The sequence below is a fragment of the Anguilla anguilla genome, chromosome 2 (genome assembly GCF_013347855.1).
Source record: "Anguilla anguilla isolate fAngAng1 chromosome 2, fAngAng1.pri, whole genome shotgun sequence".
NCBI lineage: Eukaryota > Metazoa > Chordata > Actinopteri > Anguilliformes > Anguillidae > Anguilla > Anguilla anguilla.
The window spans coordinates 40,832,095-40,847,321 of record NC_049202.1 but is presented as its reverse complement, the minus strand read 5'-3'; the positions used below and the strand labels follow the sequence as shown (position 1 = coordinate 40,847,321).

General features: G+C 37.0%; 1 protein-coding gene across 3 annotated transcripts; it reads left to right on the top strand.

Moving 5' to 3' along the window:
* Positions 1 to 1,185: 1,185 nt before the first annotated feature.
* Positions 1,186 to 9,587, top strand: LOC118220271 (paired box protein Pax-6-like). Of its 3 annotated transcripts, none has more exons than XM_035404070.1 (8): positions 1,186 to 1,311; positions 1,955 to 2,158; positions 2,699 to 2,866; positions 3,456 to 3,538; positions 3,684 to 3,840; positions 7,180 to 7,250; positions 8,100 to 8,174; positions 8,306 to 9,587. In XM_035404070.1, exons 2-8 carry the CDS (start codon positions 2,053 to 2,055, stop codon positions 8,453 to 8,455), a joined length of 810 nt encoding a protein of 269 aa, XP_035259961.1. In that variant the 5' UTR covers positions 1,186 to 1,311; positions 1,955 to 2,052; the 3' UTR covers positions 8,456 to 9,587. The 3 variants fall into 3 exon arrangements, with proteins under 3 accessions (XP_035259961.1, XP_035259959.1, XP_035259962.1); XM_035404068.1 differs by having other exon boundaries at positions 8,042 to 8,174; XM_035404071.1 differs by lacking the exon at positions 8,100 to 8,174.
* The last annotated feature ends 5,640 nt before the right edge of the window (positions 9,588 to 15,227 follow it).

Sequence of the window (15,227 nt, the reverse complement as noted above, 5' to 3'; positions counted from 1 at the left end):
CATATTGTGAATATATTGTGTGTATCCAATCAACCCCCATCCTTACACACACCTGACATATGTATTATTGCACTCTGTGCTGAACACTGAGGCCATCTGGATCGCTTCTTTACTCCTGTACAGCTGTATTCCTCGGAAAACCTTCACCTCTCCCTCAAAAGAGGATTCTGATTTTGATTTCTTTTCTTTTTTGGCGTGTCAGAAGTTCTTGGCTTTTCCGAGCTAATCCAATATAATATGTAAATGCAGCATTAGAAATGTGACATTGAAGTGGAGAAAAACACAACAAGGAAAAATGAAACAACACACAGAAATAAGTTGTATAATGTAATATATTGTTATACATTATTTATTACCCATTCAGGGACACGCACACACATATATATATATATATATATATATATATATATATATATATATAGAGAGAGAGAGAGAGAGAGAGAGAGAGAGGCAATTAATTCAACTTAACCTTAATACAACAAAAATTTCTCATTCACTCTCTCTATATTCTCATAATGTTAGGCTTTCCATTAAACGTTTATTGTTTAGTATTAGAACAAAACAGAAAAACTAAATAAATGTGGTGACTATGATATTTTCAGAAAGGACTGTTATCCACAGGAATGTATGGCAATCAAGATATTATATTTTGACTATATGAAATATTCACACCTGTGAATGAAAGCAACTGTGGTACAGTGAATGGGTAAAATGAATGGGCCTCCTCTCATTCCACTTCTCTTTTTTCTGCCTTTCTGTACGTGCCCAGTATCCTACTTTAAGAATGATCATACTACAAATATACCTCCGTAGCTCCATTTGGCCCATTTCCCCAAATTTGTTCTCTTTATATCCACCTTCTTTCTATCCCTGCATCCTTTTTGTCCACTCCTTCCCTTTCTCACTTCACCTCCCCTTTCTCTGGCATTAAGTTCAAACTTGACACTGACATTGACTCACCGTGTCACTCCTCTCTTCCTCTTTCTCTCCCTCCCTCACCCTCTTTCTCTCTCTATCCATCGCTCCGAGGACAAGAGTGCCTGCAGATGCATTTCTCTCTAGCCCTCCCTCTCTCTTTCGCCCTGTCTAACTCTCTCCATCTCCCTCCCTCCCTCCCTCTTTCTCTCTCTCTCTTCCTCTCCCTCTCTCTGTCCCTTCTCTTTTTGCACACATACAGTCCATTGTCAACAAAGCAAGGGAGTAGAAGCGAAGGGACAGGGGGAATGAGGGGAGGTTATAATACAGAAGGAGAGAGAAAGAAGAGTTGTCTTTTTGTTGTTTTTCTGTCATACATTTCATTTGCCATCATTGGTGAGTTTCCATTTTTAAAACATTTGAAGTATTTGGGGGGGAGGGGGGTGGTAGACAGTAATATGAAGAGTAAAAGAGACAGGGACAAGGACTCAAAGAGACAAAGATAGAGCGAATAAAATGAAGTCAAAAGAATGTAATAATTGGAGTGAGATAGAAAAGATGGATAGATGCATGATAAATGTTGCTAGATTTATGTATACAAAAAAGGACAGGTAATTGACCTTTGACTATAAACTTGATGCAGTCTGACAGAGTTTGCTAAATTGAAAGTGGATCATATATATATATATATATATATATATATTCCCTTACATAAAGTAGAAAGTAGTAGATACGATGCTAATTTTCCGATACTAATTATAAACATCAATTTATTTATCTAAATTTCTGTATATTTTTGATTAAAAACAAGATGACCTTTCAAAAACTGTTAATGTTGACTGTATTTAAAACTAGCATACTGTATATTCACTGTGTTTACACTTTATATTAAAACATTCTTCTCAGTGCTACTGTCATGCAATGGCTGATTAGTCAAAGGACATATACTATATAATCAGATTTCACTCAGATACCAATTGGTGCGTAACACTTACCATGTACACGCATACAAGTAACCTCATTCTCTATTTACTTGCAGCTTTTTGACCTGTTCTTGGGGGAGAGGGAGGCCAGAGGTCAAGGGTGAGAAAGTGAAAAGGTCAAGGGCCTGTTTCCTTTGGGGTGGGGGTGAATATAATGTATGATAAACTAACCATGTTGAATCTGCAAAGTGAGTCAAACTGGACTGGGCCAAACAACTGGTACCATCAGCCAAACACTGTGCCACCACAACATAGCACAGGTAAGCTTCCTCAACAATTGCAAAGGATGATGAGAGTTGTTGCATCAAAAATTATTATTCTTTATGAATGATGCGGGAAAGGGTGATGAAGAGATGTATCGGTCAGATGCTTGTCTTATTAACAGAAAAACCTTTTTCCCTTTTTTCTCTTATTGGAGCTCACTTCACTATGGAATTGCTTTGGGTGAACTCCACTTCTGCTTAACTGACTGCAGACAAGGAGACAATAACTGCTTAAGTTACTAAAAACTCATGCACTTACCATATAGGAACAAAGCCTCTAATGGTCAATATTTATCTGGTGTGATTCATTATACCAGTTAAAATACTTTGTGTGAAGTATGCGCAGCATTTTATGTCCTATGTTTCCATTCCCTCCCTCACCCTCTTCCACAAGGTCAGTCATTAAGGTTCTGAAGAGCTCGTACTGTGCATGATTTTAATCTTTTCAGTGCTAGTTGGACAGATTTGTGGTGAATAAATACATTGTTTCATTATGGCACAGTATTAACCAGATCCCTCTTTGCCTCTCTACCATAGTGTCAGAAGGATGTGTGGTGGATGTGGATGGTGGGATGGGAGGAGGAGTAGGGATTCAGGGAGAGAGGGATGAGGGGGACGAGTCTCAGCTCCGGCTGCAGCTGAAGAGGAAGCTGCAAAGAAACAGGACGAGTTTTACCCAGGAACAGATCGAGGCCCTGGAGAAAGGTCAGTCCTTTGCTACCCTGATTGTACTTTACAAAGAAATGTCACTGCTGACTGCTGCTAGCGCTCTCTGTTTGCCTCCCGCATCTTGCTTCAGTGTTGCATTTCAATTACTGCATTATTACATTTTTGCATTTCAATTATGAGAATGAGAAAAAAGCATGTGATTATATTTCTCCATAGAAACACTGTTTTTTAGGACCTCGACCTGGGTATGGCACATTTTTAAATGCATATTAGATGTGTTTTGATGAAATGGTCAACCATTTGATCATGGCAGGCTGCTGAGGCTCCCAGACCTTTAGTTGAATAGCCATTCAGTAATGTACCAATGATTTAAGACGGCAGCCACCTCCGCTCCTGCTTTTGCCACAGTGCATTGTTTCAGATATAACCTACAAATGCCTTCCACCAGAAAGAGCTCTCCCTAGCCATCTCTATATGTAAACAAGGGCTTGAAATATTGTCTTCTGTAATGCTATGTTGACATGAGACAACTAATTAAATTTTGAGAATAGGCCCTCGTCTTTTCAATGACCCTGTGCCGTTTTAGTGTATTGTGTGCATTGAAAGCAATGTCTTTGCTTCTCAGAATTTGAGAGGACTCATTACCCAGATGTCTTTGCAAGAGAGAGACTCGCAGCCAAGATTGATCTGCCAGAGGCACGGATTCAGGTATGCAATTACCTATTAATATTCTTATACTCTTTTTGGTTAATACTCTTTAGGGTTGTCAGACTGTTAGTTGAGTGTAATGCACACTTAAAGATCAGCTGCATGCATACATATGCATATACACCTCCTTGAAATTAATTGACAGGTGTGGTTCTCCAATCGGAGAGCCAAATGGAGAAGAGAGGAAAAGCTGCGTAACCAGAGACGATCTGGGGGTGGGACATCCTGTTCCCAGGCACATGCCCCCCTTAGCACTTCCTTCAACTCAGCTGTCTATCACCATCAACATGGAAACAGCTCAGGTCTGTATTTGGTTCAGATAAAAGTATGCGTGAATACGTCATGTAACGCTCATTATGATACCAATTAAAATTTACATAATATTAATGTAATAACCATTTCACTTTTTTATGTTCATGAGTAACTTAGGAGGCTATACTGTACACCATGCTGTTTCTTGTGTATTAGTGCAGCAAGTGAAATGTTGTCAATTCTGCAGTACGTATTGGATGTATCATTTAACTCTGCATTTGTTATTATAGTTTTCATCCCTGTCCCACAGTTTGTGGATACTATTAGCTAACCCATCCTACATGTTGAATAGTGAATTGCCTTTTTGTATTTTTTATCTTATAATGTATAAGGATAACAACTGATCTCTCAACCATTCAACCATGATCTTTTTCATGATATTTCCTTCATTGTTACAAAAAATCACTGTAAGGCATGACAAGGGGACTAAAGAAAAGTAAAATGGCCGAACATTCAAAGGTTTTTAACCACGTTATTTTTTAATTTAGAAGCATACCGAGCGTAATTGTAAAAAAGTTGTTAGTTGTTTTAGGTCACAGAAAACATTTCAGAAGCGGTCTTGGAACTGTGTTCAGTTTTATATTCATTTTAAAACAAATTTATTAAAATGTATTAAAAATGAATTTCTTAAAATATTAATTATTAACCTTCCATTGTGCTTTCTCATGACGTAACAATAGCCATTAGGGGATACATGTAATCAGCATGTCTGAACCATTTGTCTCACTTTGGCAATCTTGTTTGGAACAATAAATTAAAAGATTAAATATTTAAAAAAAATTTGTGGAAAAAAAATAGTTCTGGTCAATATTTTATCTCATAACTAGGACCACCAGTTTGTCTCCACCATGTGTTCTGCAGCGATTTCAAATTTTATTTCAATGGTTATGCTCCAGGGACCCCATAAGCACTCCAAAGGGACAGTCAAGTGACTAATCATACAATGAGTTTCTAACTGAGACAATTAGTTGATCTACTGTAATATGGGGAGAGTCAGGAAGGAAAGTGAACATGGATGGAAGTTTAAATGCTAAAAAAGCATGCCTTTGAGCCAGTGGTCTTCACTCCTGGTCACAAAGAGCCACGGGATCTGCTGGCTTTCGTTGCGCCACTTGAGTAGCACAGCAGATGATCAATTAAAGCAGTTGATTACACAATTAGCTGAAGTCACCTGGTTTCTAGGGTCTGAATCTTAAGGAAAAAATAAAAACCAGCAGGTTCTGTGGCTCCCCAGGACCAAGACTGAGTATCAAGGCAGGAAAAAGAAAAATGCATCAAAATAAAGCAGGGGTGTCCAATCTTATCCGAAAAGGGGTGGTGTGGCTGCTGGTTTGCGTTTTAGCCAGCACTAAGACACCTGATTCTACTTAAAGTCTTGATTGAAGATCATGATTAGTTAAGTAGTTGAATCATATATTTTTTTATTGATTTAACTTTTTTGTGCAAGTTAAATGTTATATCAATGCTCTCAATTTTAATGTTGGCATTTCCCACTGCTTCTAGAAAAATCTTGGCCCTGTACAAAAAATACTGCAGCATGTCCACAGTAGCAAGTAATCGAGCTGAATTTAACACGCTTGTAAACATTGCTGTCTATTGTCATCTGTGCTAATTAGTGCCAATTACTTTATCAACTTAAAATACTGAGGTGGTGCAAATGGGATAATTGTTTGAGAAGGGGCTTGACAAAGAGGCTATCGCGACCTCTAGCTGGCGGAGGACTGAAGTACAATGTGAGAAAACAAGGGGAGACAAACTGGTGGCCCAACTCATAACCAAATGTCAATATTAATATAATGTTTTTGAAACATTTTGTATTAGTTGGGAGGTAGTTACTGTAGTCATATTAGCCAATGTACTAATCTCTCCCCCATCTCTTTGCATTTTATTCAAATTTTAAAAATTAATTTCTCAACATATCTGTATAACCAATCCCCAAAGCAAATACTAACTTCTTGAGACAGAATAGTATACAAAGCAATGATCACATGGAATTCCTTACCTTCAAAATTATAAATATATAAAAAAAAAAATAAATAAATAAGGTTATATATAAGCGCATAGCACCTCTTGAGCAATTAAAATCACATTGGAAAGAACTTAACTGGTCAGTATGAGGTGGTACCAGAATCATTAGAGTTGGTAAGTCCAGAATTCATTCCACCCATGTTTATAAACTTGTCTATACTGTAGCAGAAATGCAACATTTCTTTTATTATTTATAAAAGATCCCATCCCACTGGTATATAACACCCAGTAATGAGTATTGAGTCCAATAACTACAATTAATGATCAACCATAAAGCAGAGTAGAAAACAATGTCTAGTGTTTTAAGTACTGAAACTAGTGCGTGCATATAAATTATGACAGCATAATCAATGATGCTTCAGCAATCTTCCTTCTTGTTTCAAAGGAAAAATACAATTTGTTCATGAATAGTATCCTGAGTTTACTTCTGATATTTCTACACAAGTCAACAATGTGACTTTTGAAAGGCAGTTGTCAATCCAGATGCCTACGAACGTGTAGCTGGAGAATTGTAAGATTTATGCACATTTGAAGTATACATTTACAAGTCTTTGGAAACAACATTGTGTAATTTGGAAATAAAAAACATGAATTAGTTTTCTCTTCACATAAAAATTATTTAAGCACGGCAATAGATGTTTGAATAATGTTAAATCCAAGCTGCAAGTAATTTATGGCCTGAGCAGTTAAAATGGAACAATAAATAATGGTGACATAATCAGCATAGAGATCTGATTAGCATATTCCCAGATCCAGTACAATGTCATTTATGTGTATTGGGCCCAGGATAGAACCCTGGAGGACACCATTAGCGATACCGAGTAAACATTGAGTTGAACCCATCAACATAACTGCATTGTGTCCTATCTGTTAAGTAATTCCCAAACCAAGAATGAGCATAACAATCAAAACAAGCATCCAAAAGTCTATTTAAAAGCAAGAAATTATCCACATTGTCAAAGGCCTTTGAAAAGTTTTTTCAGCAGCGCAGTGTAGCTTGGTATCTAATGTGTTTGCAATATAATTTATTACTCGGATGGCAACTGTAATGGTGCTATGCTTGGGTCTGAAGCCATTGAGACTTAAGATGTTGTGGTCAGCAAGAAAAGTTTTAAATTTTGAATTTATCAAATATTGTAGAATTTTAGCTAAACAGGAGAGTCTAGAGATAGGACAGTGTTAATACACCGGTTAATATACAGTTGATATACTAAATTAATATAAAATGTACTGTATTTCTCTCTGAGTGTTAGTGGGGGTATGAATTGCATTCATTTTCTATTTTACTGTGTCGTTCCCAGGTTCCATGCTAAATCGCAATGACTCTTCGCTCCCCAGCTACAGTTCTCTATCTGTCTTTTCAGGGGTCCAGGTAATACTTGTCAGTTATAGCTATATGAACATTTATAGCTATATGGAGATTTTCAGTCCATAGGTTAGTAGCATTTGCCAATAAACTGGCAATGAAGAAATACAAGACAACCACATGAACTCTTTCAGTGTTGGTGTTTATCAAAGTTTTCCTAGGTCGTGGTACAAATGTGTGTAATGTTGCAGGCATAACAAACAAAAAGTACTAATAAAGAAGAAAAGAGAACAAATATAGGAAGAGAAGAAATGACATGAAAAACCTTTGGTTTTGATACACTCACAGCAATTATTAACTGAACACCGTCAAGGGAAAGAAAAATTGATTCTTTAATGTTGGAAACTAGTATGCTGGCTCCCTCTTGTGGTCAGTCTATGGTCTACCTCACAAGTTCACATCCGTGATTGCATTTTATTTAGTGAACACCTTCATAAATAACACTCTTTAGAAAATAGAAAATTAATCATTTTATACTGTGGTCAGGTTGGCCAAATATAAAGTCATGCTTTATATAACTTACAATGAATTGTTGTATTTATATTTTGCTTTGGTGGTGAAAGGTTTTTGTGCAATATTACTACAGTTTAATCTATGACTCACTGTGATATTTAGCCACCTCATAAAGTTATTATTTTTATATTTTAATACAAAATGTGAACTTGTATATTTATTATAGAGTATAGTACTTTATCAAAACATCTCTAATGGCTGACTTAGTTTCTTTTATTTTACAACTTCTTCTTTTGTTCTCTTGTCTCTGCCTCCCCTCTTCCATTGTCTGCCATACCCTTCAGTCTGTACCTCCTCAGTCTGCCCCCTCTTACTCCTGCATGCTCCCCTCTTCGCCCACAGCCCCCCGGAACTTTGACTCATCCCCTTACCCCTCCCCTCACTTGCCTCCACCTCCCTCAGCCAACTCTAACACAGGTGAGCTTATCTGTCTCTTAACCAGTTTGCAATGGTGTGTGTATTTTAGTGGTGCTCAACAATTCAGTCTGTAATGGAGTATGAGCTATTGCTAACCCTCCACATCTTCCCTTTCCGGTTATCTCTGTCAGGTCTCATCTCTCCAGGAGTTTCGGTACCAGTGCAGGTCCCTGGCAGTGAACAGAGCATGGGGCAGAATATGGGTCAATACTGGGCCCGACTGCAGTGAGACAGAGGAAGGGATGGAAGGAAAGGAAAGAATGTGTGAGATGAAAGGGTAGTTATGAGGTTATGAGAGGTTAGTCAAAGCACATCCACACAAACTGTCAGTACAGACAATGAAGAGAAGCAGAGAGAGAAAGATGGAGAGACAGAGAGAAAAGAAAAAGGAAAAATATTAAATATAAACAATAAACAATAGTGGAGTTTTCAGAGTTACTTATTGTCTGTGTCATGCAATAAATTCACAAAATTGAATTCTCAGGAACAACTAAAAAACTTTTTTTTTTAATTTACAAACATTTCATTATTGTTTAATTACATGCAGCTTTAGGCCAGATCTATTGCACTAAATCATATAAAGAAAAATAAATGTACATACAATATTTTCCCCAGCATTAGATTTGTATTTATGCACAAACACCCCTCAAAATGAATCAAATCAGTTCTTTAATTCTGATCTTATCGTGGCTGATTATTATCACAAATATTTCATCTGACATGTTAAGACCATACTGGGCCATTGTGACATGCTGAATTAAATACATATCACAACAGCAACAAGAACAACAAGAACAGCCAAGTATAGAGCAGACAGTGGCAAGTAATTGAGCATCAAACTGGAAAAATGCTAAAGTATAAGCATACAACAATAAGTGTTTCAGTGTACATATGGTGCCTAAAATTAAAATAGTCTTGCAGCACTCATAGTCAAGTCACTACAAATCACTCAGAGATCTATAGGTCAAGTAAGCTCAAATAAGTAATATACACTAAATGTGAGACAACAAAACTTACAAACATTGATATAATAAAGTAAGACTGTTAATGGTGCATTTAGAAACCTCTTACAAGCTTATCTTGTAATGCACTGTTCAATAATTTCTCATGGAAACCCCACTATTGGTAATGGAACACGCAACATGACATGAAAGTGATAACTGCTGAACAAGAATATTTTTGTTAATTACTGTAGATGAGAGAAAGACAAGGTCAAGCAGAAAAGGAAAGGGAAATGAGGGAGCAAGAGTATGTGTCCTAAATCTGATGAACAACATGCCCTCTCTGTGAAGCAGTACTCGATGAAGCAGGAGTGACCAAGGATGAATTTCAGCTGATGACAATCAAGCTCAGCCACCAGTCAACGGAAAGAGGTTCTCAGGTCAGCAAAAAAAAAAAAAACGCAAATGAAGACTTGCATCTGGCCTATGACAATCAACCATTAATGGACTAAAATCCCCTGGGAGTCAAGTATCAAAATGTCCAACCAATGACAATCAAGCATGAATACTGAACAGCTATTGACAATCAAGAATTGACTACTATGAAACAAGGGTGTTGCCATATTGTTTGTTTTAATTTGAAATTCTCTCTTTCTAGAGTGTTTCTCTTCCTTTCTACTCATTTTCCTTCTTTACCTTCACCTTTGTCTTTTCACTTCAGTGAGTTTCTTTTTCTTATCCCCTTATACCTTGCTCTCTCTTTCTCTTGTGTGTCTCTGTGTTTGTTGTGTTGGTGTGTGTCTTTGTTGTGTTGGTGTTTTAATGTCAATTGTTTTGTGAAACCCTGAAGAAAAATATCAGAATAAAATTTTGTGAAAATGAATAGTGGCTGGGGCAATGTATTACCATCAATTAGTTTTAAAAGTGATATAGGAGGTGTTTGAGTTGTTCAATGTATAAACATGCAAACATAATAGACAGCTTCAATTTAGCACCATCTCAACATGGAAAATCAAACCAAATTAAATTATGTGAACCTTAAAATGACTACACTTTTAAAGATTGTCTGGGAACAGTGCATAATATTAAGCATATACATTTTGGGGGAAAATAAAAAATCTGAGATCACAACCTAGCATTTGAGACTGGCTGAAAGGAAAACATGGCTACCCAAGGAAGACAAGTGCCTAGCACTGGCAACTGCTACTAAATGACACTGAGTGACACATACACTCACATACTGTACACTCAGTGCACACCATCCAACTTATAAAAGCTGTTAATGGTTATATTTCTTTTGTAAATGACTTTTTTGTCTATATTTTTATTTTATACCAGGGATTCTTTTTTAAAGTTACATTTTTATATTTCTTACCGGTATAAATAGTCATTTGCAGTCTTTTCTTTCTTTTGATTCTCTAATTCTGTAGTTCCTCTAACATGTATTTTCGCCAATTCATATGTGTTAATCATGCCGCCAGATAGAGAGAGAGAGAGAGAGAGAGAGAGATTTTAATTGCTTGTTTATTTCACTCTCTCATTTTGCAGATTACTTCCGGCGTGCGTGCCTGCAGGGGCTTCCTGTTTTTGTCACTAACAGCGTCACACCCACTGATAATAGCACACAAATAGACCAATTTGCACTCAACATTCTCACAGAGGAACATGCAGAGTTGCAATGACACTTAAACTCGCACAAACATGCTGGATCATAAGGAATATTGAATTCATGCACAGAAAATTACAGTTAAATGCAAAAGAACCGAGTCTGTGACATTATTTGTTGTTTTGGCTCTGTATTCCAGCACACTGGAAATAGAACAATTAATGTGAGGTTAAAGGGCAGATAGTAAGCTTAAATGTAAAGGTATTTGCATTCATATTGGATGATCCATGTAGGAAATACAACCCTTTTTATACATAGGCCCCACATTTTAGGGGAACAAAAGTAATTAGACAAATTAACATAATCTTAAATTAAGTCGTAATATTCAGTTCTTGGTTGCAAATCATTTACATTTGATGACTGCCTGAGGTCTGTGACCTATAGACATAACCAGCCACTGGGTATCTTCCCTGGTGATGCTCTGCCAGGCCTGTACTGCAGCCATCTTCAGTTCCTGATTGTCTTTTGGGTGTTTTGTCTTGTCTTCAGCAAGTGAAATGCTTATTCGGTTGGATTCAGGATAGGTGAACATTCCACTTTTTGGCCCTGAAAAACTTATTGGTTGCTTTAGTATTGCAGTCAGTTTTAGTGACAGCCATACATGCCCAAGCCATAACACTACCTTCACCATGTTTCACAGATGAGGGGGGTCTTTTGGATCATGAGCAATTCCTTTCTTACTCCACACTTCCTTCTTTTCAGCACTTTGGTACAAGTTAATACTCATCTCATTTGTCCATAAGACTGCTCCAGAACAGTCAGTTCCTTTAAAATACTTCTTTTAAAAAAAATGTTTGAGCAAACTAATCTGGCTGTTCCATCCTTGTGACTACTAGTGGTTCACGTGGTCAATCCTCTGAGGTTATGTTCGAGTAGTCTTCCCTTTATGGTAGTCCTTGACACATCTATGCCTGCTGTACATCCTGGAGAGTGTTCTTGATCTGTTCGACAGCTGAAAAAGGGTTTGTCCTTCATAAAGACACACAGCTGGCCAAAAAACACCTGAGCAGCCAATTGTCCAATCACTTTTGCTCCCCTAAAATAGGAGAACCATGTATAAAAAGGATTGTAATTCCTACAGGGATCACCTTATGTGGATGTATCACAAATTAAAACAAACAGTCTGCACTTAAACCTCATTGTTTTATTTCAAAGGCAATGTGCTGGAATACAGAGCCAAGACAACAAAAATTGAGTCACTGTCTCAGTACTGTTACATTTAACTTATTTTCAGATAATCTTCTCATTTCAAATCTGCTGTAAATGTAAAAGGCACAGTCTAACAAACGGTGAACGATCCCTTGGACAATTACTACTCGTCCGGTTCTTATGTTACACTTCTGCTTTGACTGAACAGTATAAATTCTACTGGTTGACAGTGATCACAATTTTTGAATAAAAGCACAAGATACAAATGACAATGCTTACATATGACAAACCTTTTCTTAATTTACATCACATTCTTTCTTTTTTCCTTGCTAAGAGGACTTCAGGACAGTTTGTTTGACAAAACATTGAACTTAATTTAGACAAATGCAAATGAACTGTGGAGTTCATTTTTGAAATTGAGGAAGCCACACGTGATTTGAGGCTCTGCTTTCAGTCAATTGCACTATAGTCATGTAAAACTCCATTCCCCAAGATCCCAACTTCAATTAAACAGTGCAGCTATGTTTGCAAAGAGACCTCTTATTCCCATTACTGTCCACTTGCTTTATCGCTCCATCATTTCCAATCTTTATCTCTGTTCTCCCACTGTTTCCCCCCCTCCACCTCTAAGAAGATATGCACTGTCTGATAACAGAGAGATGCAAACCAAAAATACAATGAATATACTTTTAATATATGCTCAAAATACCACATGTATTATTTAAAATAAAGGTATTTGATCAATTATAATCACAAATATAACCGCATTTAACTATGTGACAATAACCCATACATTTTTTTTTTTGATTATGCATGCACACAATTTTGAATATTCTCCACATTTCTAGGAAATGTGTCAAGTAGCACAGGATATGTTATTGTGTCCATCTCCACCCTTTCTATGTTGATTGGTTGCAGGTGCAAAGGTCATAGTAGACAATGGAGGCTAGGAGGGGTGGATTCGCACACCACAGAATAAATAAAAGGAAAAACTCTTTGAGAAGAGGCTGCAAAAATATAAATATTTATTTGACCATGCTAGCAAAAGTATAAAAAGTGCTAGGTGCAAAAGAAAATGGTGACAAACATTTCAATCACAATATCATCATCAGTGTAATAAAACCACAGACAAACCAACCTATATACTTGTAAGACAACACATGGCTATACACAGGTGGTCCTAATCAGCCATTAGTTGACAATCACTTAAGTGTCTTCGCTGGAGAACATAGAAACAGAAGACATAGATAGGCAATAGATTACTATAAAAATGACATCAATCGGATTACATTGCAAGGCATATATACCTGTGATGGCCAGTCTCTATGGCCAGGCTGTGCTCACTGAGTCTATATATTGTCAATGCTTTTCTCAATTTGTTATCAGCCACCATGGTCAAATATTCTGTCATGGTGTACGGTCTTTTTAGGGCCAAATAGCATTCAAGCTTATGTAGAGCTTTTGTGGTTTTGTTCCAATATGTAACATAGTTTTCTTTTTCTTTCATCATAATTTGGTTTGGTCTAATTGTTTGAAATAGTGTATGGCAGCCCCGAGGCTGATTGGTGTTCGTAGTGTTAGTATCTGTGAGTGAACTCAGGACCAGCAGGCTGAGGGGGTTCCTTTCTATGTTCTTGGCAGTGCAGGGCTTTATAATGATATGATTTGGGATCGCTCATTTTTATATGATTCCAGAATTTGATGGCTCTTTTTTGGATGTTTATTAGTAGAGGATAATGGCCTAATTCTGCCCTGCATGCATTGTTTGGAGTTTTCCTCTGTACCTGGAGGATACTTTTACAGAGTTCAGCATGCAGGGTCTCAATTGGATGTTTGTCCCATTTAACAAAATCACATTGTGTGAGCGGGCCCCATACCTCACTGCCATAAAGTGCAATTGGTTTGATCACTGATTCTAATATTTTGAGCCAGATCCTAATTGGAATTTTGATTTTAATTGATTTTTTTGATGGCATAGAAAGCCCTTCTTGCTTTCTCTTTCAGTTCATTCATGGCCAAGCTGAAATTTCCTGTGGAACTGATTCTTAAGCCTAAATAAGTGTAATTAGTTGTTGATTTTATGTTTTCCTAGGGTAAAGTTTTGAGTGATTCCCTGAGATCTGGACCTTTTCTGTAAAATTAATATTTTAGTTTTCTTTTGATTAACTGTCAGGGCCCAGTTCTGACAGAGCCAGGTTCTGCTGTAATCCCTCTTTTGTGGGCGACAGCAGAACCAGGTCATCTGCGTACAGAAGACATTTCATTTCTGTGTCATGCAGAGTGAGGCCAGGTGCTGCAGATTGCTCCAGTAATTTTGCCAATTTGTTAATATAAATGTTGAATAGGGTAGGACTCAAACTGCAACCCTGTCTCAGTCCACGCTCCTGAGTGAAGAAATCTGTTTGTTTAGTTCCAATTTTGATGGCACATTTGCTATTCGTGTACATTGATTTGATGACATCATAACATTTTCCCCCTACACCACTTTCAATAAGTTTAAAGAATAAACCTTCATGCCAAATGGAATCAAATGCTTTCTGGAAATCAACAAAGCAAGCAAAGATTTTGGTTTTGTTTTGGTTTACATATTTATCCACTAGGGTGTGCAGGGTGAAAATGTGGTCAGATGTCCAGTGTTTTGGTAAAAATCCAATTTGACTTCTACTCAGGACATTGTGCTTAATAAGGAAGTCTATGATTCTTGTATTTAAAATACTGCAAAATACATTCCCTCAGATTACTGTCAACACAAATGCCTCGGTAGTTTTTAGGGTCAAATTTATCTCCACTCCACAAATAGGGGTTATGAGTCCTTGGTTCCAGATTTCAGGGAAATGACTCACACTCAAAATTGAACAGTTTTAGAATGGCTAATCTAAATTTGCTTATCTGTGTGTTTCACCATCTCATTTAAGATGCCATCTGCCCCACAGGCTTTTCTGTATTGCAAGGCGTTCAATTTTTCCACAAGTTCTGATTCTGTAATTTTATAATCTAGATTCTGAATGTCTTTAGTGATTTTTTCAAGGTTATTCAGTTTTTCACATATTTGGTTTTGTTCTGGATTCTTTATCGTCTTACTATATAATTGTTCAAAATTATTCTTCCATAGTTCTCCATTTTGGATGGCCAATTCATCATGGTGTGGTTAGTTTAAAGATTTCCAATTGTCCCAGAAGTTATTTGACTCAATTGATTCTTCAATTATATTTAGTTGGTTTTGGATGTGCTGTTCTTTTTTGGTTCTGGGTGTGTTTTTATATTGTTTTAGTGTTTCACAATAATGAAGGCGTAGTT

Coding starts and splice junctions, on each gene's coding strand:
- LOC118220271 (XM_035404068.1), top strand. CDS start 2,053: ATGTATGATAAACTAACCATGTTGAATCTGCAAAGTGAGTCAAACTGG. Junction 2,159..2,698: donor GCCACCACAACATAGCACAG/GTAAGCTTCCTC, acceptor TCTCTACCATAG/TGTCAGAAGGATGTGTGGTG. Junction 3,539..3,683: donor TGCCAGAGGCACGGATTCAG/GTATGCAATTAC, acceptor ATTAATTGACAG/GTGTGGTTCTCCAATCGGAG.